This window comes from Bactrocera neohumeralis, chromosome 2, assembly GCF_024586455.1.
Source record: "Bactrocera neohumeralis isolate Rockhampton chromosome 2, APGP_CSIRO_Bneo_wtdbg2-racon-allhic-juicebox.fasta_v2, whole genome shotgun sequence".
NCBI classification, from domain to species: Eukaryota; Metazoa; Arthropoda; class Insecta; order Diptera; family Tephritidae; genus Bactrocera; species Bactrocera neohumeralis.
In genome coordinates this window covers 54,656,795-54,679,748 of record NC_065919.1, presented here as the reverse complement: position 1 = coordinate 54,679,748, position 22,954 = coordinate 54,656,795, and the positions used below count along the sequence as shown (strand labels likewise).

General features: G+C 33.9%; 3 protein-coding genes across 3 annotated transcripts in view; 2 read left to right on the top strand and 1 right to left on the bottom strand.

The window, feature by feature from the left end:
• The window catches only part of LOC126767900 (ubiquitin carboxyl-terminal hydrolase 46), a 57,831-nt gene that overhangs the window by 5,624 nt on the left and 29,253 nt on the right, over window positions 1-22,954 (bottom strand). The window contains exon 2 of the mRNA XM_050485619.1: window positions 9,487-9,766. The gene's annotated coding sequence lies outside the window, so the exon portion shown is untranslated. The remainder of the gene's footprint in view (window positions 1-9,486; window positions 9,767-22,954) is intronic.
• On the top strand, window positions 4,009-5,319 carry LOC126767901 (uncharacterized). The gene is made up of 3 exons (XM_050485620.1): window positions 4,009-4,303; window positions 4,377-4,468; window positions 4,578-5,319. The coding sequence occupies exons 1-3, from the start codon at window positions 4,289-4,291 to the stop codon at window positions 4,831-4,833; spliced, it is 363 nt and encodes a 120-aa protein (XP_050341577.1). The 5' UTR covers window positions 4,009-4,288; the 3' UTR covers window positions 4,834-5,319.
• Window positions 12,427-18,028, top strand: LOC126761592 (uncharacterized). The gene is made up of 3 exons (XM_050477946.1): window positions 12,427-14,638; window positions 15,082-15,121; window positions 15,547-18,028. Exons 1-3 carry the CDS (start codon window positions 12,549-12,551, stop codon window positions 17,818-17,820), a joined length of 4,404 nt encoding a protein of 1,467 aa, XP_050333903.1. The 5' UTR covers window positions 12,427-12,548; the 3' UTR covers window positions 17,821-18,028.

Genomic DNA, 22,954 nt, shown 5'->3' with positions numbered 1-22,954 from the left:
ATTAAATTTTTTTTTTTTTTCAAAATAGTACCGTAAACAGGTCTCTTTGGGCACGCTTAATCGTGGCAATTCTGATCTCACATTCATGGAGAGTATTATAAGTGCCGATGAGACATGGGTTTATGAGTTTGACAGACAAACAAGTCAACAATCATCGGAATGAAGGGCGAAAAAAAAGCCGAAACCAAAAAAACCCCACGCGAAAACCGCTCAAAAATCAAGGTGATGCTCATTGTTTCTTTCGGTATTCATGTTTTAGTGCATCATGAATTCGTTCCGTAGAGACAGACAGTCAATAAGGAGTTATAAGTATTTGGGCGTATTGAGGCATTTGCGTGAGAACATCCACTTTATGTTTTACCCCTCTTCATTAATTGTCAGCTAAGCCACGGCAAAAGCATACAGTTTTATACATTGCAATATATGTACATATGTATTAACAATTGTTTTCCAAATTGACATTGCCGATATATGCCAAATCACCCACTTATATTTACACGATCTCCTTAGCGGATCTTGGGCTATAAATCTACAATAAGACAATATTTATGATCTTTCAATTGACTTAGTAATAAGAGTGATGTTTTGTTGCAACAAAGTAAAAACTATGAATATGTACAGGGTTTTCCAATAAGAGTGATATGATTTCTTTTCACAAAAAAAGCGCACAAAATGTTAAGGAAATTCAAATGTTTTTTATATAACAAGTGGCCTTCACGACTTCTTTTGCAGGTACGAATTCGATGAACCCAATTTTCGAGTAATTTTTCTACTAAATCAAGTCATATGTCATGAAAAGCACATTCAATATTTACTTCTAAAGCTTGAGGAGAGCCTGGTTTAATGCTAAAGACCAATGACTTCAAAAAACGCCGCAAGAAGTAGTCTAATGGTGTTAAATCACAACTTCTTGGAAACCATTCAATGTCACAATTTCTTGAAATCATCGAATCTTCAAACCTTTCTCGCAACATTTCGGTTGGCGCCCCGAAACGTCTTGTTGGAACCAGATGTTTTCAAGATCAACTTCTTCCAATTGAGACCATAAAAAGGTGGTTATCATCGATCTATAACACTCTTCAATGGCAGTAATGGTGTCACCGGCTACATTTAGAAAGGAGATCGGTCCGTACTCCGAAACGGTCAATTTAGGTAAACGTAATGGTTGTTCATGAATAATTAATGGATTTTCTTCGCACCAGAATCGACTGTTTTGTTTATTTAATGCACCACTCAGATGAAGGTGAGCCTTATCGGAGAAGATGATTTCTTAAAAATCGTTTTCAAGTTGTTCGAAGGCAAAATCAGCAAATTCACCACGTTTACGCTGGTCCAATGGCCTCAGTTCTTGAGCGAGAACAATTCTTTCTCAAAATCCGCCAGGTTGTGGTTTGAGACAGTCCCAATTCTTGAGAACGTCTTGGAATGGACAAATTTTGGTTTTCAACAACGGCAGCAATATTTTCATTACTTCGAGCGGTTCTTTGTCTTATTTGCTCTTGATTATTATGTCAAGAAAAGGTACGATAGAAAATTTCAACAATTCGACTAATAGCGAGGTTGACAGGTGGACGATTATTACGACCATAAAGGTCGCATATCATGACAAATTAAAAACGGCCGAAACGAATTAGAAATCATTTTTCCTTTGGAAAACCCGACATAAAATTTCAAAATCTGCATTTACTTTTTTAGTAAATGACCGCGGCTGCAATGGTCTGGGAAATTCCTGCTTTTTATAACCTGAACGGGGGTACAATCGGAATCAAGTAATTGTAAGGCAACTTTTTCTTGATTCCCCACAAAAAATAGTCTAAAGGCGTTAAATATCTTCATCGGGAAATTTGGCATCGGTTATTTTCTCAAAATGGGCAATGTCTGTTGAAGAAATTGTTCAGATTGATCACGTTAACATTCAGCTTCCATACAAACTGAACAACAAAGTTCTTGTAAGGCGATCGCCATTCACCGTAACGTTGCGTCCAACAGCATCTTTGAAAAAATACGGGTATTCCACCAGCGTACAAACCACACCAAACAGTGCATTTTTCGGGATGCATGGGCAGTTCTTTTCTTATTTATATTACCCCAGACACATTTTGTATAATATACTACGACTTCAACATATTATACTCCTATTATACCATTCAATTCAAATCTGTTTTGTTATGTTGCATTAACTTCATTTTTTATACCTACTCATTAGAAACTTTATGCCACTTTTAGACCAGGATGTTATTTTAACAAGTGTTACGGACAGCAAATAGGCCACAAGTTCAAACTTTTGACATTTTTTTAATTAATTACTCTCTATGAGACATAACTACAAATCTAAGTTATTTAATGTTCTTTAGAACGGCATGTGGATACAATTTCACGCTTTTCAAACTCTCAAAACAGAGAAATTCTCTTCTGTAAACTAGTAAAAATTCGTGTAAATTTTGTTCAAAAAAATTGTATTGAAACGTTGGAGGATTACTACATCGGATTACTACTGTTCAGCTAATCACCACATAAAAAAATAAGAAGATGATGATGAAAGAACGGCCAAAAATTATGATTTGAATTGCTGTTAGAATCTATTAATGAAATGTCAAAGCATATATTATCTTTTGAAACAATCTGAGATTCACGTGATCTAGTAGACTTGAATGCATATAATAACCTCAAAAAAATTTAGTTCATATTTCTTAAGAAAACACTACCTTTGTAATATTTAAAAAATATACAAGTGTTCCTAATAACTTGTTAAGCGGTGTAAGCATCAAAGCGGAACATACATATAGTATGGACTTCAAATACAACTCTGTTAGTTTTACCCATTTTAGAAACCAACAAAAAGCATGCAATTTCATTAGAATTTTGCATGCAGAGAGCAACTTTGACGTAGATGCTGCGACTACAAAAAAAACTTGATTGTTTCTGATATTTTTTAATGCGAACGCTCTCGAATATTTTTACACCAGGTGATGAATGATATGCATGATCATTTGTAGATATATGCATGTGTATACACAAGCCTTATGTGCTAACTGCACTACTCTTCAGCCATTCTCCCGAGATTCGCGTGTCATGCGGATGCTCAGCACATAACACAAGATGATTATGATTGCATAATTATTTATATTTTTAGTGTATGTGTGTGATGGTTAGTATGCAACCAGTTATTAATGTTTATTGATTTTGTTAATTTTTATGCCCTCAACAGGGTTTATAAAGTTTGCTACGATATTTGAAATAGACAGAAGGCAGCGTTGGAGGACCATATAAGTATAAACGAACAGCTGAGTCGATTTAGTCATGTTCGTCTGCCTGTATATACATATATAAGTACATGGACTAGTCGCTCAGTTTTGGAGATCTTGATAAGAAATTTTGCAACTGTTCTTTTCTCACCAAGAAGCTGCTCATTTGTCGGAACGAACCACTATAGGATATAGTAGCAAAAAGCTCTGGCATTTGACGAGATAACGTCAGGAAATTTGGTAGGAATCATTATCTAAGGCAATAACGCAATCTCCGAAGAAATTGTTCAGATCAAACCACTGTAGCATATAGCTGGGGCCTATTCTGTAACTCGATTCGAAAAAAGTTTACTCGAATTTGGATTTTTTATATTCCGTAACTCGACTTTCGGATTTTCAAAGCAATTTTCGTATAAAATATTCGTTAGCTTTTGAGTTGTAGAAAGCAAAAACGAAAATTGTACGTATTTATTCTGGCACAGGGTGGTCCAACTTTCGCATAATTATAAAGTAGATCCGAATTTCGAATAGAATACATTTACGAATCGAGATACAGAATAGGGCCCCTGCCATACAAACTCAATGATCGGATTCGAATTCTAGTAAGGAACATTTTGCATTTGTGAAGGGTATACAACAAACAAGCGCAGTTAACCTTTTTTTCTTCATTTTTTTTTTTTTTTGGTTTTTTGCATGGCTCAAGCTTTGCTGAGTATTGAATATACCTTAAATAAGTTGACTAATATTTGCTAAAACTCATGTGTACGATCTTTTGTATGTTCAGCGGAAATATTTATTCTAATGTGCAATGTTCTTGACGGCTAGTGTAGAAATAGCAGTTGCAAGCGCTGCAGATAATCATTGGTGACAAAAGGCGAAACTGAAAATGATGTTCTGCTAACGCGGATACCAAGAATGCTATGAAGACGCTCTTGACGCTTGAAGCAAAATATTGAAATTAGTAAAGTAATTGAAAAAGAAAGTGCAATAAGAATTTATCAGTCAAAAAACCGCAAATTTTTCAAAGAAAAAATAGGAAAAATATGCCGTTCGCGACCGTAAGTGAAACCGTTAATAAAATAATACAAATTGAGCAGAAGAATTACTTTTTTTCAACTATCCTAAATAAAGCGCTTGCTGTTCTTACTCTCCGCCTGCATACTAAATGTGGCCTTACAACACCTAACGGTCAACGCTGACACAAAAGTGCTAAACACACTCAGGTGATTGCGATTTCTTAGTTAAAAACAATACTTATTTACTATTGTTGTTATGCAAGTTAAGTGAAAGTGAGCGATAAAACAAAAAAATGTTTTTTTTTCAACCACACAGCTTAAATCAGCCGGGCCAAAGTAGCCGTCATGAGGTCATCACACTCGAGAACGCCGGCACCGCTGATGAGGAGCTGGTGGTTAGAGGCAATTATACCGTTGAACTCGGCCCACCGAACAAGGACGGTCTCATATTTTTAGCTATCACAGAGTATACTGCCGATAAAAATGGATATCATGTGCATTATCATATCGAGGCGAGACCGTTGTTGGAAACCCGCTTAAGTGGGAGTTTGTTAATGACTGCAGCGGGCTAAGAGAGCCAAGTGTTGTCGAAAGTGAAATTATAAATTCAAATAATATTAATTATTGAGTATTATTTTCTATATACTATATGCTTAATTGTGGTGATGTATTATGTTGTTGTATATATACTCATATTTCCTAGGTTGTGAAGTCGCTTAAAACAAGTTGAAAGCTTAACTTAAGTCTAAAGAACTTAAATACATTTTAAATATATGTACAAAAAATTAGTTTTACAACTTTCAGTAGAGTTTAACCCGTAGTCAATGATGCAGGGTCATATTGACCGAAACAATATTTTCATGTTTTCAGGCATTATTTTACATGTTATCGATGACTCGTTTCTGTGCGACTACGAATGTATACTCTTGTATAGTCCTGCTAGTATTTGCCTTGGTTTGAAAAAAAAAACCATAGCAACCTTATATCAGAAAAACTTACTACAAACTGTATCTTTATTGAGTGAGAAGAAATATATCGTCACCTAAAATGTAAAACAACGCAACATCAAAAAAATTATGTGATGTAATGATGGGTTTTTGTTGTAGCATAATATTTTCAGCTTCCACTCTGAGATATAACCCATATATAACCCATATATAACCAATATATAACCATTTTATAACCATTTCTTAACCAAAACTCAAATTTTGTTTGAATATGAGTGGTGTCTATTATATCATCTTTCCTTCGCCTGCAAACTTATGAAAAGTTGTGTTATGTTATTTTGCATTTTAGGTAACAATATAAAATATATAAATTCCGAAGTGCAAATACAACAGAGTATACTGTCGATAAGTATGGATATCGCTCGCAATATCGTACCGCCGAAATACCGATGGGGGAAAAACGGTTGGGTGAGGGTTTTTTAAGACGGCAGCGGGCTAAAGAGTCGAATGATCTCGAAACATCTGTATGTGTTTGAAAGCATTGCAAATGTAAAATATTTCCTGTGAAATAATAAAATCAAATCAAATTAGTTTTTGATTATTATTTTAGGATAGTCTAAGTTATGAAGTCGCTTAAAACAATTTGAAAGCGAAAATTTAGGGTAGGACCCTTAAAAATATTTTATATGCTTCCATAACCAAAAAAAAAAAAATAGTTTTGTAATTTTCATTACAATTCACCCGCAATTTTCATTACAATTCGTCCACAACGAGGCAGTGTCATATTGACGAAACATTATTTTCATGTTTTTATGCAATATTTGACATGTTATCGGCGGCCCATTTCTGTGCGTCTCCGAGATCTTTTTGGCCTAGAGTAGTACGCAGAAGATCTTCAAGATCCTTTTGGGATAGAGGAGAACTAGTTCACCTGAGCAAAATGCATCTTCATCTTGCCGCAATCGTCGGAATTCTTACTGGACATACATAGTCCTATCGGCATTCATACAGTAAAGGAAAAATCTTGTTGGACGCAAGTTGTCAAAGTTGTATGGAAGCATGTCAAGTGGACACATCCAGGCACTTTCTCCTCAATTGTCCAGTTTTTGCTGGGCTGAGGTTGAAACATCTCGGCAGTCTCGCATTCGGCGAACTGAGAGACCTAGGCCAAACTGCTTCTAACAAATTTGTATAGCGCTCGAAACGCTTTGTCGATTTGTGAGGTTCTTAGGATCAATTATATAAGAATTCCAGGAACCACAACCGACTGGCTTTCTAAGCTGTCCCAATGAGATCACAGTCAGGATCGACTTTTCAACCTAATCTAACACACTATGGTGAAAACGTATATGTTTTGTATGTTTTTGAAACTTTAGCAAGATGTTTATATTGGTAAAAACTAAAAGACACCGTTAAAAAACGTAAAAGTCACGTTATACCATATTATAATAACCATAAAAAATAGACTTCTTTACGGTTAACTGAGCGTTTTACCGCATAAGAATTTGGCATTCGAACTGAAGATCACAGGATCTCAAACTCTCCATACGCATTCGGTGTCAATCATCTCAGTCTGCAAGGTTCGAACGCCACTGCTTATATAAAAGCGATTCCCAAAACAAAAACTCTAATTAGAAATAATAAATAAGCGTGTCTGATTTTCACCTCAATATAATATAATACTTTTTTCAATATAGCAGTGTTTAAGAGCATAATTTGCGTTAATTTAAAACTCAAACTAGTTAGTATTGGGTTAATCGCATTTCAATCAATCTTAATACGAAGGGAAGCACAGTCATTTGGTTAATTTCTGATTTGTCCTTGAATGTCATAATTTTCACGTAAGTACAAGTACATAAATACATACATACACATACAATTATGGCTGCTCGTTGCTCGTAAAACGAAGTTATATGAAAAAACAACCAAAATAATTGCATGTTCGACAACATGAAAATTTACAAACGAAATTACTAAGTTTGAGCCACAACATTACCACTCAATATACATGCATACAACAGTATGTCCCCGGTTAAACGCACCTCAAAATAATAAAATAATAAAATATACAAGATGAAATTGATTTGTTGGTCAGTTTCATTAGTTTCAAGCACTAACTTTATTTGCATTATATATGTATAATCTTAATTGAATCGTAGTTTAAAAATGAAAAATTATTTAAAAATGCATTTAGTGTTCTATTCGCTCAATTAAGCTATTATAGCTATTATAGGCTATAAACTCCTAGCAAATCATACAGAAAGGGTCGAACAAAATCAAGGTGAGGGTGAGGATATTTGTGTATCCTTTTATGTAACGCCACCTGTGAAGTATATTATAGTTCGGGTGCAGCCGAAATAACCGATTTTCTTGTTTTCTAATAATTTTGAAATAAAAAAATGCATATTTGTATTAGTAAGAGCATCGATATTAGTATTTAGTTTATTTCTAGATTTATTTTTTATTTTATTTATAGATTTTAAACAATTATTCAAGACGCTATTAAGCGTGCACTACTGTGTATACATACATATGTATAGACATACATATATATACATACATACATATATAGGAAGCTTTAAAAATATTTATATGCACGACGGTTACGAACGAATATGAATGAATGAATATTTGGAAAATACACACAGCAATACATACACACATAGTTTTATATACAAATTCAATCGCAGCCACATAAAGACGAAATTTGTGAATGCAATTAGCAGACATATGTATGTATGTGTATATATAAAATGCTTGTAACTTTTGCTCGTATATTTTTAATGACAGCCGAGCACGTGAGCATCCGCAAAATAAATATATTAAAGAAATCACAAGTGATTTGATTAAAGTTTAGCGTGTTTTGCGCCGCCGAGTGCCACTGCTACCCGAAAAGTGGCCGAAATTAAATTTTTTACAAAAGCCAGGAAGGCTATGTGGAAATTAAAAAAAAAAAAAAATAAAAAAAAAATAAAATAAAAAAAAAATAAAATAAATTAAAAAAAAAAAAAAAAAAAAAAAAAAAAAAAAAAAATAAAATAAAAAAAAAATTTTAAAAAAAAAAAAAAAAAAAAATAAAAAAAAAAAAAAAAAAAAAAAAAAAAAAAAAAAAAAAAAAAAAAAAAAAAAAAAATTAAAAAAAAAAAAAAAAAAAAAAAAAAAAAAAAAAAAATAAAAAAAAAAAAAATTAAAAAAAAATAAAAAAAAAAAAAAAAAAAAATTAAAAAAAAAAAAAAATAAAAAAAAATAAAAAATAAAAAAAATTAAAAAAACAAAAAATTTTTTTTTTTTAATTGTAAATAAATTAAAAAAAAGTATACAAAATAAATTTGAAAATTAAAAAAAAAAATTAAATAAAAAATTTATTAAAAAATTAAATTAAATTAAATTGCTTTGTATAATGCACCTGAAATTTTAGTGGGAATAATTTTGTATGTACATATGTAAGTGAGTTTGGGTTGGTTTAAAATTAGTAACCGCATATGGTACGCTTCAATGTAAATGTGACTTTATTCAATAAAATGTTAAGGTAAAACAGTAGCACCTTAAAAAACTAAAAAAAAAATTACCGTTATTAGAAGTTTTACAAAATACAAATTAATCAAAATTTGTTGCAGAAATTTTGAAAACTTTCAAAATATATGTAGACTAACAAATTCATACCCAAAACTAACCAAATAGTCAAAAATTTATTTATTTATGAACTTACAGCCACAATCAAGCGTAGTAACGGGACCGCAACGCAGCTAGTTATAGGCTTAAAATTTCAAGTAGTTTTATATTTCCCAACAAAATGTTTATGCATTCTGCTTTAGCAAGTTTCGGAAAAGTTTATGCTAATTTATCATGCAATCAAGCAGAATGCAATGAAAGCAAACTAGCGAGGCGTGTATTTTGAAATTTTTTGAGGAAAACCATTGCGCTTCCAAATGCAATTGGAGCCCAAAAGTTGGAATTGTTAGCACAAAAGCGCAAATACGACGAAATTAGCATTATTTCACAAACGAAATCACAAACAAAAACCCACTTGAAGATTGCTTCATTTTATGACACATTTTATTTTCTTCCGTTATTCAGTTCCGCTTAGATACATACATACACACACATACACACATACACACACAAATTTGCAGCTGCTGCAAAGCACTTAAATAGTGTTAACCCTCTGGTATTGGGGATAGGCTTGTGAGGTGAAAGTGATTAAACCGTTAAATAATGATAAGGTCTGTTTATTATGTTTTATTTATTTATTTATATAATTGCTGTTGTTGTACCTACCGTGTTCAAGAGTTCCTTTCTTTCCTTCACCAACACCTTAATTTATGTACGTATGCGGTTGAGTTGCTTTTACGAAAGGTGTTCGCGGGCCTTCATCAATACTATGAATCTCTATAATTATTTCACTTTAATATAGATGTTGTTGATGTTGTTGTTGTAGTAATCGCTTAGTTTCTGCTGTAAGAAATTTAATGCGCGCTGATGCATTAAATCGATATGAAAAACTTGGCGTTTTCGTTAATGAGTTTCGATTTTATAGAAATTTAGTTTGAAGTTTGGCCTGCAAAGGAGAAAAGAAAAAATGTTTAGATAAAATGTAGATAAATTGGAGTTTAATTGGATATTTTAGATAAATACATATATAACCACACAGACTAAATTGCTACGCTGAAATTAAACAACAAACTACTCAGAAAAAAATAGTTTGCTACAATAGCGACTGAAAATGTACTAACTTGAAAGAGTGCAGACTTGTACCAATTAAAAAATTAACCAAACCGAAAAAACCAGGCTTGTACCAACTGAAGAACGCTTTATAAACCAATTTTAAATTTTCTTTTATTTTTCATTTATTTAAAAGCACCACTAGTTCGTTGCATGTATGTATATTTTGAACCCGCTGCTTATGTGGGAAAAGGTATAGTTCGCTGCCTCGTTCGGATTATTTATACTAGTCCGACATCAGCTTTTACGAATATTCAGTTAATTTTAAAGCTTCAAAAAATCAAATTATTGCCCAAAACTTCGCCTTTTTCGCCACGCACGAACAAAAAAAAGTCAGTGAACCAGAACAGACCATAAAACCAGTAAGTTGCGGCAGCAGCAGAAATACTCAAAACAATCGCCGCAAAACGACCCAAAGAACTCTTAAACATGTACAACGCCTGCCTCGAATATGGAATGTTTCCTGAAATTGTCCTAATCAGCAAGAGAAAAAAGTTATCCCACCTTGCCATCAGGATACTACCAACTATGCATGCTCCACACAGCGGGAATGCTCTATGAAAGACTATTTAAACCTAGACTGGAAATGGCTAGCAATGAAGCTGACGGACTCTCCCCCAGACAACCCCGTTTTAGACCCGGAAGGTAAATTCTAGACGTTATCCGAAGCATCATTGAAAGTATAGAAGTCGCACAGCGTAGATGCCCCTAATACAACCGAGTATTATGTTTGCAGCAAAAATTCCTACTATCTTAGAAGAATAATGGCCAACATAGGATCGCCCACACAAAAAAGAGAAAGCTCTTAATGTCAACAACCACCAGCGTCTTACTATATGGGGCAGAGATTTGAGCAGATGTGCTAAAAAAGGAAAACCGACTTAAGGAGGGAGCCTGATTTAGAAGCTTCAAAAAATCGATTTTTTTTTTGCTTAAATCTCTTTAAAAAATATCTAAGAATATGTCCCCAAAGTTATAGATGGAAATTCGAAATATTTTCGAAGATAGAAGGGAAATAGTGACCGAGCGTTTAGCAGATATATTTGTATTAGCGCTTGGGCAGAAACGAAGACTTTGACGCGAAATTTCTCGGTTTGTAATTTTTACGATTTTACTGAATTGGCGGGCAAGATAGAAAAAAAAACTAAACGTCGGATCGAATTGGGGCATCTATTTAAACTAAAAAAAACTTAGAAGAATCATGTTTGAACATATTTTTAAACAACATAAAGTGGAAAAGAATATAAGTGGTGAGAATATAAAAGATTTCGTATTCAAACAATGTGAGAATGATGTTTAAATATATAGCTATAAACCCCAGAAATTTCGTTTTAATCAATTAATTCTTTCCCTCCTAAAGACATCCTCAAAAAAATCGATTTTTTGAAGCTTCTAAATCAGGCTCACCCTTAAGGTATTGGCCATAGTGCAGCGCATTGCAACCCTCAGAGTTGCAGCAGCTTACCGAAAAAGTCGTTTTCCATACATTTTGTATGACAGCTATATGTTAGTGTGGTCCGACCTGAACAATATGTTCAGAGATTGTAACATTATATTGGACTATAATTCCTGCGAAATTTCGTGAAGATATCTTGTCAAATAAAAATGTTTGCCTTACAAGAACTTATTTTCAATCGATCAGTTAGTTTAATAGCTAAATGCTATAGTTTTGACAGATGAGCAGCTTCCTGGGGTGAAAAGGACATGGGTAATATTTCATACCAATATCTCAAAAACTGAGATACTAGTTCGCGTATGTACAGACAAAAGCATATGGCTAAATCGACTCAGCTCGACACGCTGATCTTTCATCTCCTTATAAGTACTTTATCTTTTTATCATTTATCTCTTTATAAGTACTTTACAGTGTCCGTCGTTTCCTTTGAGGTGTTACAAACTTCAAGGCAAATTTAATATATCTTGTTTAGGCTATAAATATTAATGGAAAGATATACTTTTAAAGAAGTACTACCGGTACCATCGATAGATTGCCCAAACGCTCCTTTTATGAAAACTAAATTCGAAAAAGATTTAAAGTTAATCTGGATAACGATTTCAAAACAAAGACTTGCTATGCGAACAAGAGATGAATTATGATGAAGAATATAAACCAAACAACATGACGATTCCTTTACTGGAAATACTTAGAGCTCCTTAAAACTATATACTCATTACTTAAAAACTACTATACTCATTAGAATCATTATAATTAGTATTCCCTAACATCTCAGCAATTTGAAAGAAACTAACAAATTAATCAAAAACATTGCAAATCATTTCATGAAACTGAAAAACAAAACTTTAAATTATAGAATATATTTAAATTAGCTTTCATGTATACCAAGAATATGTGTACACTGAATGAGTAACAAGCTTCTGGGACAAACATAATTATACATATTCGCTGGAAGCGATAACCTCTAGCACCCCAAGAGCATTAGAACCGCCTAGCATGCAACACAAATTCAGTAAATAATCCCGTACTTATCAACGTACATTGCATAGACGAAACTAATCACAGCAACAGTTTCGCACTTCGGGCGTCAGCGACGGCATTCAGTACGCTGTGGAACTTAGTACACAAACTTACAACGTAAAGCAAAGCGAACGACTGGACTATGCTTGAGGCCAGACTATGGAACAGTATTATCCTAGTGTTTTGGATTGCCATCGTCGCAGGTGCAGAACGAAATCATCCGACAATATTACGCAAACGCAACGAAATGACCAGGTACATGAATTTGCACGCCAATCCGTGTAAGGACTTTTACGAATTCGCCTGCGGCAGTTGGGAACAACCTTACGTACAAACACGATACGAGCAGCCGATACTGAAAGATATGGAAATTTATTTACGTACGAAAGTGGATCACGATTTGCGCAATATGCTGCAGGAACAAACTAAATTGGAGGATGGCTTGAATGGACGTAAATTAAAAGATTTTTATATATCCTGTACGGCGGCCGAACGGAATGGCGTCGCACAACAGGAATACTTCAGTCAGATGATCGAAAAGCATGGTGGCTTCCCAGCGATACCGGGTTCCAATTGGCACATGCGGAGCAATAACTACAATTGGCAAGATGTGGTGGGCACGTTGCGCTTTCAATACGGCATGAATATATTGGTGGGTGTGAAGATTGGCGTCAATTATTTGTACCCTTTCGAGGATAGCGTCTACTTGAGCGAACCGGACACCTTTATACCGCCGGAACTGTGTAGTGCGGAGGGTACCAATAGAACGGACTTACGTTCCGAAGAGTATGCGATAATTGAAAATGAAGTGGCCGAAAATCTCAGCATGTGGCTAACGCTTGATATGGAGAAGGCGCAAGTGATTGCCTCCGATTTGGTGGCGTTTGAGTTTAAACTTTGCACCGGTATAAAGAGATGGGATATCAGCCAACTTGCCGTGAACAGCAGTTATAATAGTGATATACGCAAGACGCTTTACGATTTTACATATCAATACGATAATAAAATCGACTTTGTCGCGGCCACTTTTGGCACACAAATACAAAAACCCGTATTCATGGGTAACGAGGCGTACTACAAGCAGCTTGTTAAAACCCTGGACTCTACAAATAAGACGACAATCGCAAACTACATTATGTATCAGACATTGGCGGCCTTAAGTTTCCCACATACGGATCAGCCGAGTAGTCGTGCTTTGTTCTGTTTGGAAAAGGCAAAGCGCTACTTTCCGAAATTTCTCGGTGAGATGTATCACAGAAATTATGTGAATGTTGCTGCTAGGGATGATGTGGTCAACATGTTCGACAAATTGAAAGAATCTTTCCGCCAGAGTTTACAAATACCCTGGATCAGGGAGCATACACGCCGCATTGCTGAGAGCAAACTGGCAGAGATGCATCTGGCCTTCCCCTACTATGGCAAAATGGAAACAAGTAGTATAAACATAAATCGCAGCGATTATTGGCACAACTTGGATATACTAATGAAAGATCGACAAGAGGCGCAATTCCAACGCATTTTCCCGCCACCACATCCGAATATGTTTGATCAAGTAGAATCGTACGAAACGAACATTTTCTATAGATCACAACATACACGCTTCGAAATGGGTTGGGGACTACTGCAGGAACCGCTCTATCTTACGCAGTATCCGAACTCGATGCGTTACGCTGCGATCGGTCATAAGCTATCCTCGCTGTTGGCCAGCGCCTTCGATGACATCTCGTGGAGCACATCGCCTAACGGTGTATTAAATTGGGATCAGACTACAGCTACGGAGTATCGCAATCGTAGCGAATGTTTCCGTCAACAGATCAGCAATTATCTCTACAATGATCCCGCGTTGTTTGCAAATACTACACTCTTGCGCCAAATAATAGCACAAAGTGCTGGTTTAAATGTAGCATTCGACGCTTATTTGAATTGGTTGGCATTTCAACAGCCCACTGACGATCACGAGACGCTATTGAGAGAAACTCTGCCCGAATTCAACTTCACCAACACACAACTGTTTTTTATTGCCTTCGCGCAAAAACATTGTAGCGCTGGCGATGCGGGCTCACGGCGGTCCAGTACGAAGGGATCCGCGCGCACACTCAGTCCACTTGAACGGCATACGATCGAACGCTACCTAGTCAACGGACCGCTGAGAAATTATAATGAATTCGCGCGAGACTTTGGCTGTCCGATGGGCGTGGAGATGAATCCGCCGGATAAATGTGTTATTTATTAGTTGCTAACATAAATGTAGATCTAAATTTTTAGACATAAATTTATATAATGTAAATTAAAAGCTTAAAAAATACTTTTGAGAAAATAAATCATGATTGAAAAGGCATTTTTGAGTTTGTGGAATAAGGAGATGAAGGATGGAATCATGTGTAGAAGTTCACGCAGGAGGATGGATACACGCAAGTGAGGAAAGTCTCTGAGCGCCATTCATTTGGGAGTGGCCAGAAACGATTATTTTACATATGGCTCAAGCAGCTCAAGACTTCCGGTCTTAGACCAAGTATTCTCCGTTTGAAGGCATGGTTATGTTGGGTTTAAGACCCGCCACGTAAAGAACACTACCAATGAAAAGAAAAAGAGTGTCTACGCCAATCAAGAACAATAAATAAAAATTCCAAAAACTAACACACATTCTTTCTATATTCAACGAAATAATTGAGCAGCCTGCGAAGAGAAAGTATATGTGAGATAGCTATGTGCTCGGTATTAGTAAAGTAACCGCTAGGAATATATAAGACTAAACCGAATTAGTTCGGTTAAGTCGAAGTTGCTCTAGTTCCGAACTCGAAATTTATTTGACTACCTTTATACCACTAGAATTTTGTAGTAGACCTTGACCAACTATTTGAGTTGATGTCTCGAACCCGCTCAATTTTGGTATTTTGATTTTAAAAAAGTAATTTGGATATCCCAGCTTAAGCTGCTTTTACCAACTGGAAACCCTACCCTGTTTTTACCCTTGTAATCATTCTAGAGAGAATCTTTCGATCGTTCAAGCAAAAATACTTCAGAGAGGAATATTTATTTTGGCGTATATTTTTAGAATTGTTTACCAAATCAAATTCGTTTCAACGCACATGGCATTGTAAACAAAAATATCGCTTATGTATAGTGATGACCTTTGAAAGCTCAAGCGCCTTGGCGATTATTTTATAATAAAGCTCAGCTTATCAGCAAAATGTGCTGTTGTTGGAGACGTTGGTGTAGACAGCAAAATTATGGTTTTTGAAAGTATTGAAACATTTTCAACACTTCAGTACTGTTTCCAGTCTGACTACGACAAAATGCATAACACTGGAGCGCTGACCCGAGTTTTACCGCTAACTTTAAGCTGCATATTGGCTTTATGCAGTCTTGTGCCGCAAGCTGTGGCGGAACGCGGCACAAATGGACGCGAAAGGGAGGAGCAAATCATGCGCAATGCCAAGGCAGCAGAGGTACTCAGATATATGAACCGACAGGCCGATCCATGCAATAACTTTTATGACTTTGCATGCGGCAATTGGGCGTCACATCAACCGACATTGTTGGAGGGTGATGCGCCGATATCCGTACAAAGTCAGTTGGCGCAACGCGTACGAAAGGACGTACAAATGCTGCTCGATGCCGATGCACGCGGCAAGGGTAGGACGAATTTGGATGAGCGTAAAGTTAAGGAGTTCTACAAGTCGTGTATAGTAGTCGAACGCTCTTCGTCGTTACAGCAAGCCTTCCTCATGAATTTCATAAAGGAATATCACGGCCTGCCGTTGCTAGCGGGCACCAACTGGAATATGAACTATGACTGGGTGCAGGTAGTTGCGCGTTTGCGTTTGAACTATGGTTTCGACTATCTGATTGGTATGGAAGTGGTGACGAGTGAGCATTCGCTACCAGGCAAAGCGGTGATACAATTGACCGAACCGGCGACGTCATTGTTACCGCGACACTTGTGCAGCGCAGGTGCTACTTTGGATACGAGGGTTGCTGAAAAACTTACTGCGCAATTGCAAACTGAAATCGCCTTGGACTTACAGTCTTGGTTTGGGCTGAAAGATGACGAAACGGAACGCGTCGCTGGCGATATTATACGTTTCGAGCTCGAATTATGCCAATATATGAGAGAGGCTGAATCATTGCCGCCATCCGAGAATGATGAGCCCGAACCGAATGTTTATGAGGGACGAGATTTGGCGAGCCTTTCAAAGAAATTTGGTAACATAATCAATTTCAGAAAGTATTTGGAAACCAGTCTCAACTCAACCGTTGCAAACTCGGAGATCGTCATGAAATCAACGAGTTATTTTAAACATTTGGCACGCATAGCTCGCTCAAACCCGAGACCAACGCTAACCAATTACATAATGTATCGCGCACTGGCGGAAATCAACTTTCCACGCAATGAAACTAGTACTCCAAGAGCGGGACACTGCGCGCAATTGGTCATGCGCTTCTTCCCCAAAGTTGTCGGTGAGATATATAAGAATAAATATCAACGTAGCGAAATTAGAAGCGATGCTGAACAACTTTTCGACAAAATCAAAGGCACTTTGAGGGAATCTTTAAATGTAAATGATTTATCGGAAAATGCACAGGGAGCGTTGCGTAACAAACTGCTGGCATTTGAGAGGTTACTCTTCCCCATCTACAAGGGTGTCAACTTACGTGACCTGCCGCTAGAACACACCAATTTCTGGCAGAAACAAGATATCGCCATGAAGTTTAAGGGATACAAAGAGCGTCAGCGTTTCTATGGTGGCGATCCCGAGTTGGATGAAAGCCTCGTCGAAGCGTTTGATGTGCGTATGCAGTTGCTGGATAATGGCATCATGACCGGTTGGGGACTGCTACAACCGCCCTTCTATGATTACAATTACGCCAAGTCTTTAAAGTATGCGTTGCTGGGTCCACTTATTGCGCGTGAACTGGCGGCCGCCTTAATACCCGATGAGCTGGAGACAGAGCTTACACGCGATGACTCGATTATGGAAATTTTCAACAATGTGACCGAATGCTATCGCACGCAATACAGCAACTACTTGTATAATATACCGAATGTATTCTACAATGCCAGCAAATTGGGTGAGCTAATGACAGATAGCGCTGGCTTGAATATAGCTTTCAAGACCTATCTCGATTGGCTGGCTGGGGTGGATTCGAGTGAACGACAAATATTGTTGCGTGAAACCCTGCCAGGTGTGGACTTTACCAATACACAGTTATTTTTCATCATTTTCGCGCAATCCCGTTGCCATGCCAAATATGTCAAGGAAATGCCGCCAACATTTCTACCGCTGGATACGCACACAGAAGAACTCTTCAATGTTAATGGCGTCTTGGGAAATAATGTGGAGTTTGCGCGTGAATTTGGCTGTGCGCTGGGCACGGATATGAACCCAGATGACAAATGTACTTTGTTTTGAATTTAGAAAATTAAAGTCCAAGCAGCAAAACTTTTAATGATTTTTTGCTCGATTTGCCTTTTGGACTCGTATTCGAACAGTTGCAGTTTTGTGCTTAAAACTGGACCATAAGATCCGAAAATTGTATATCAGAAGAGCTCTTGTTTATTTATAATATGGTATGTTTCAAAAATAAATTTTTCATGAAAATTTAACCCATGAATTTTAATTTTGTGTCTCTATTATTAAAAAAAAACGCTTCTTAAAAAAAATTTTCGTTTGAAAATAAGGTTCCTTTTCCGATATTAGGTTGATAAGGTGAAAAAATAAATATTTTAAATAAAAAAATTACAATGTGTTTTGGACATAAAAGGTTAGTTTAGCGAAAATTTCGTGAAAGAAAAAAATCAAAAAACCCAAAACTTTGTTATTTGAGACTTAAAATGTTCATATTAATTGCAATGGGCCTTTTTTTGACAGATCACGCTTGAGACGTGTCAAGCTGTCATGTTATTTTTGTTCGGTATTGTTTGTCATTTCATCATGGAAAGACTTACGCCTGAACAACGTTTACAAATCGTTCAACTTTATTAGTAAAAGCGTGCGCTTCGCCAAACTTATATTCAATATAATCGGCCTACCGAACGTACTATTCACAACACCATCACCCATCCTGAAACCTAGCATTCACTATTGGATAATATTCGACCAAATAGATCACGTCCAGCACCCAGTGAAGACTGTGGAGAGTCGATTCGGCGCCGTTCGCAGCAACTCGGACTGACGAATGGAACGAATTGGCGCATTCTACGTCGAGATCTTGAATTGAAAGCGTACAAAATAAAGCTTGTGCAAAAATTGAAGCCACTCAACCTTCTAAAGCGATTCCGTTTTGCTCTATGAGCTCTTGAAAAGATCCAAGAAGATCCGACGTTTTCGAGCCAAATTCTGTTCAGCGAAAACACAACGGTTTGTGGGCCGGTTGAATGATCGGTCCATATTTCTTTAAAAAATTATGCCGGTGTGAACGTAACCGTCAATCGTCGTTATGGCACCATGATAACCGACTCGTTGGTACCTGAAATTAAAATCTGTGATCTCGGCAACATTTGGTTTCAACAAGTCGGCGCCACTTCCCACACATCTCACTAGTCAATGGATTTATTGAGAGAACACTTCGGTGACTAGGTAATTTCACGTTTTGGGCCGGTCGATAGGCCACCAAGATCGTGTGATATTACACCGTTAGACTTTTTTCTGTGGAAAAATGTAAAGTACAAAGTCTGTGCGGACAATCCCGCTTCGATTCAGCGACTTCGGTACGCATTGCACGGCAACTCTAAGGAAGTGCATTATCCACTAGCGTAAACGTGATGCGAAATCGATCCATGGTTTTTCGGATTACCGACAAAAGCTGGGCGACTATATCGACCGAATTTTGGCGATGCGTCGCGCGTACAAAATCATTATTTGGTAATAAATTTGCTCGATTTACAAACATTGTTCTAGAGTAGTACGTCTGTTCACTATGAAATGGCAAACTGAATATAAATCGCGGAACAGCTGTACAAAAAACCAGCGTCACCCATAAGTTCTAAGTATAAATTAATTCCTCGGACCAAAAAACGATGAAATACAATAAAATGTTTTTGTATGCAGGGCCATCAACTTTAGATATCTACAAAAATAACATTCCTAAATACCTATTATTGAATGTTTTATGGAAATATCACAGTACTTAATTTGAAGTAAAAAATGTATAAAAATAAATACTTGTCAAGAAAAGGCAATCTCAATCAGTAACAGGTTAAACACTCACGCATAAACGATCGGATTTACAGTTTCACAAAGCATACCTGCAAAACAAAGAAAGAAACATTTTATTAAGTATAAATAATTGAAAGCGTAATATGAAATAGAAATACGTTTAAGAAAATATGTGTAGGAATAAATAGAATGAGATTATATCAGTATTTGTTATTAATAATGGCTGGCGCCAAAACGCAGAGTATGAAAAACTTTTTGGTTTGTTTCAATCAGCTACGGAAATCAATAACTTTATGGAGAAGACTACGGAATTCCACAAATTAAAGCTGCTCAGAAATTTAGCATAAAGTGTGGGCAACAAATAAAAAAAAACTAAAATGGGAATTATATGCACAGCTTCAATCAAATTAAGCTAACTGTCAATCAAATAAACGGTATTATTACAAGCACGCCTTAAGTAGCTTAGAGATGTAGAAACGCGCCATAAGTTGTTTTCAGTTTTTTTTTTGTAAAAGAACTATTACTATTTTTTACTTTGAATTATATTTTTTACTTTGAATTATATTTTTACTTTTAAACTTTTGTGCACTTTTTCTTACTATTTTTTGTTTTTAATTTTTTTATTATAATTTTCATTTTTTTTTGTTTTTAATTTTTAAATTATTTTATTTCAGTTTTTCAAATTTTTGTTTTATTTTTACTATTTTTTATTATTTATAATATTTTAATTGTAATTAAATTTACTATTTTAAGTTTGTAAATTATTATAATATTTAAATTTTTTTTATTATTTTTAGTTTTTAATTTTTTTTTTGAGTTTTTTGTTTTTTAATTTTTTCTTGTTTTAAATTTTTAAACTATTTTATTTAAATTTTTCAAATTTTTGTTTTATTTCTACTATTTTTTATTATTTATAACATTTCAATTTTGTTAATTATTTTAATTTTTCAATTTATTATAGTAATTAAAATTTTTAAATTTTTTGTTTTTAATTTTTATATTTATAGTTTTTAATTTTTTTTTTAATTTCTTTGTTTTTAATTTTTAAATTATTTTATTTCAGTTTTTCAAAGTTTTGTTTTATTTTTACTATTTTTTATTATTTATAACATTTAAATTTTGTTAATTATTTTAATTTTTTAATTTATTATAATAATTAAAATTTTTTTTTTTTAATTTTTATATTTTTAGTTTCTATTTTTTTTTAATTTTTTTGTTTTTAATTTTTAAATTATTTTATTTCAGTTTTTCAATTTTTTGTTTTATTTTTACTATTTTTTATTATTTATAACATTTCAATTTTGTTAATTATTTTAATTTTTTAATTTATTATAATAATTAAAATTTTTAGATTTTTTGTTTTTAATTTTTATATTTATATTTTTAGTTTTTAATTTTTAAATTATTTTATTTCAGTTTTTCAAATTTTTGTTTTTTTTTTTATTATTTATAACATTTCGTTAATTATTTTAATTTTTTAATTTATTATAATAATTAAATTTTTTTATTATAATTTTAAGATTTTTTGTTTTTAATTCTTATATTTTTAGTTTTTAATTTTTTATTAAATTTTTTTGGTTTTAATTTCTAAATTTCTCCTTGTTTTAAATTTTTAAACTAATTTATTTCAATTTTTAAAATTTTTGTTTTATTTTTATTATTTTTATTATTTATAATATTTTGATTTTGTTAATTATGTTAATTTATTATAATAATTAAATTTTTTTATTATAATTTTTAGATTTTTTGTTTTCAATTTCTACATTTTTTATTTGTTATTTATTTTTACTCTTCTTTATTACTTATAATATTTTAATTTTGTTAATTATTTTAATTTATGATAATAATTAATTTTTTTATATTATTTTTAGTTTTTTAATGTTTAATTTTTTTATTTTTTTTTTAATTTTTAGATTTTTGTTTTTTTACTATTATATTTTTTTTATTATTTATATTTTATTTTTTTACTTATTTTAAATTTATAATTATAAATACATTTTTTTTTTATTATTTTTAGATTTCTTGTTTTTAATTTTTATATTTTTAGTTTCTAATCTTTGTTTATTTTTTTTTTAATTTTTTATTTTTAGATATTTTTATTTTTATTTTTTAAATTTTTTGTTTTATTTTTACAATTTTTTTATTATTTATAATATTTTAATTTTTTTTACTTATTTCAATTTTTTAATTATTATTATTTTTTAATTACCATTTTATATACTTTTTCTTATTAGTTTAAAATTTTATTGCCTTACATCTTGCGTTGATGGTTTTCATTCGCACCTCCATACTTCCGTTAGTAGTCGCTAAGTAATTGTGTAAATTTGCTTCGTAAACCGTTTAATGCGAAAAAGAGTAGAACATAAATTAGAGCCGCTCAACATATTTAATTACAAACTTGAAGCGCACACTCGCAGTGAAAGTGTAAAATGAGTTTATAAAGTGAACGCTTGTCTACTTTGGGAGATTTTACGTGGGGCTAGCGCTTTAGAAAGGGAAATTCCATTGGTGTTATCAGCAATTAATTAGTATTTCATTTGCTTTTTTACGATTTTCGTAGCGCTGAGATAACTGAAATTTTACAACGCTCAGTAGCGCTGCTCTCGCGCACGATAGAAGTTGAAAATTTTATTATTAGGCCGATTTTTTATACTAACTGCATTACTCTAGAAGTGTATGTATGTATGTATATATACTACTATCGAAATAACAGTGGAACTGAAACTAATCTGGCAGGTGTGAAGAACACAATTAAAGAAAACGAAATACTTTCGAGTTTTTCTTTTTCTTATTTCTATGTTTATTATTCCTCTTCTTGCTTTGACGTCAGGTTGGATGGAGTTCTTGTTATTTAACCATTTTAGTCGTGGAATTTTGTTATAAAATCAGCACTTAGAAGAAAGTTATGTTACGTTTAATATATTTATTAATCAATATTTCGTTTAAGAGGTTTTATCCACTTCTGAATTTCAATTTGAGAATATTCTCAAAAAAATTGTTGTTGATCCGGCAAATAGTCTCCGAAATCTTTAAACCCCTTTTTTCGAAATGTTGTTTTCAGAGTCGGCGAGAAAAATTTCTCCGAAACGGCTGGACCGATCGACTGGGAATTTTTAAACGACACGACCTCTTAGATTATTTGACAGGTAATGATAGAAGGAATAAGATTTTTGATAATAATTTCGATTTTTTCAGCCACTCTGAGTGTATATTTTTTCACAAAAAGTTACTTATCTTTTTTGGAAGCCGTAAATTTGTCAAAACGCATATTTCGCTGCGTATTCATTTATTATTGTAATATTTTTTTTTTTTTTGTTTTTGAATTTGAGATAATTTTAAGTAGAAAAACCTTTCTCACCGCCAGAACCATTTTTTCGGAAGACTTGTA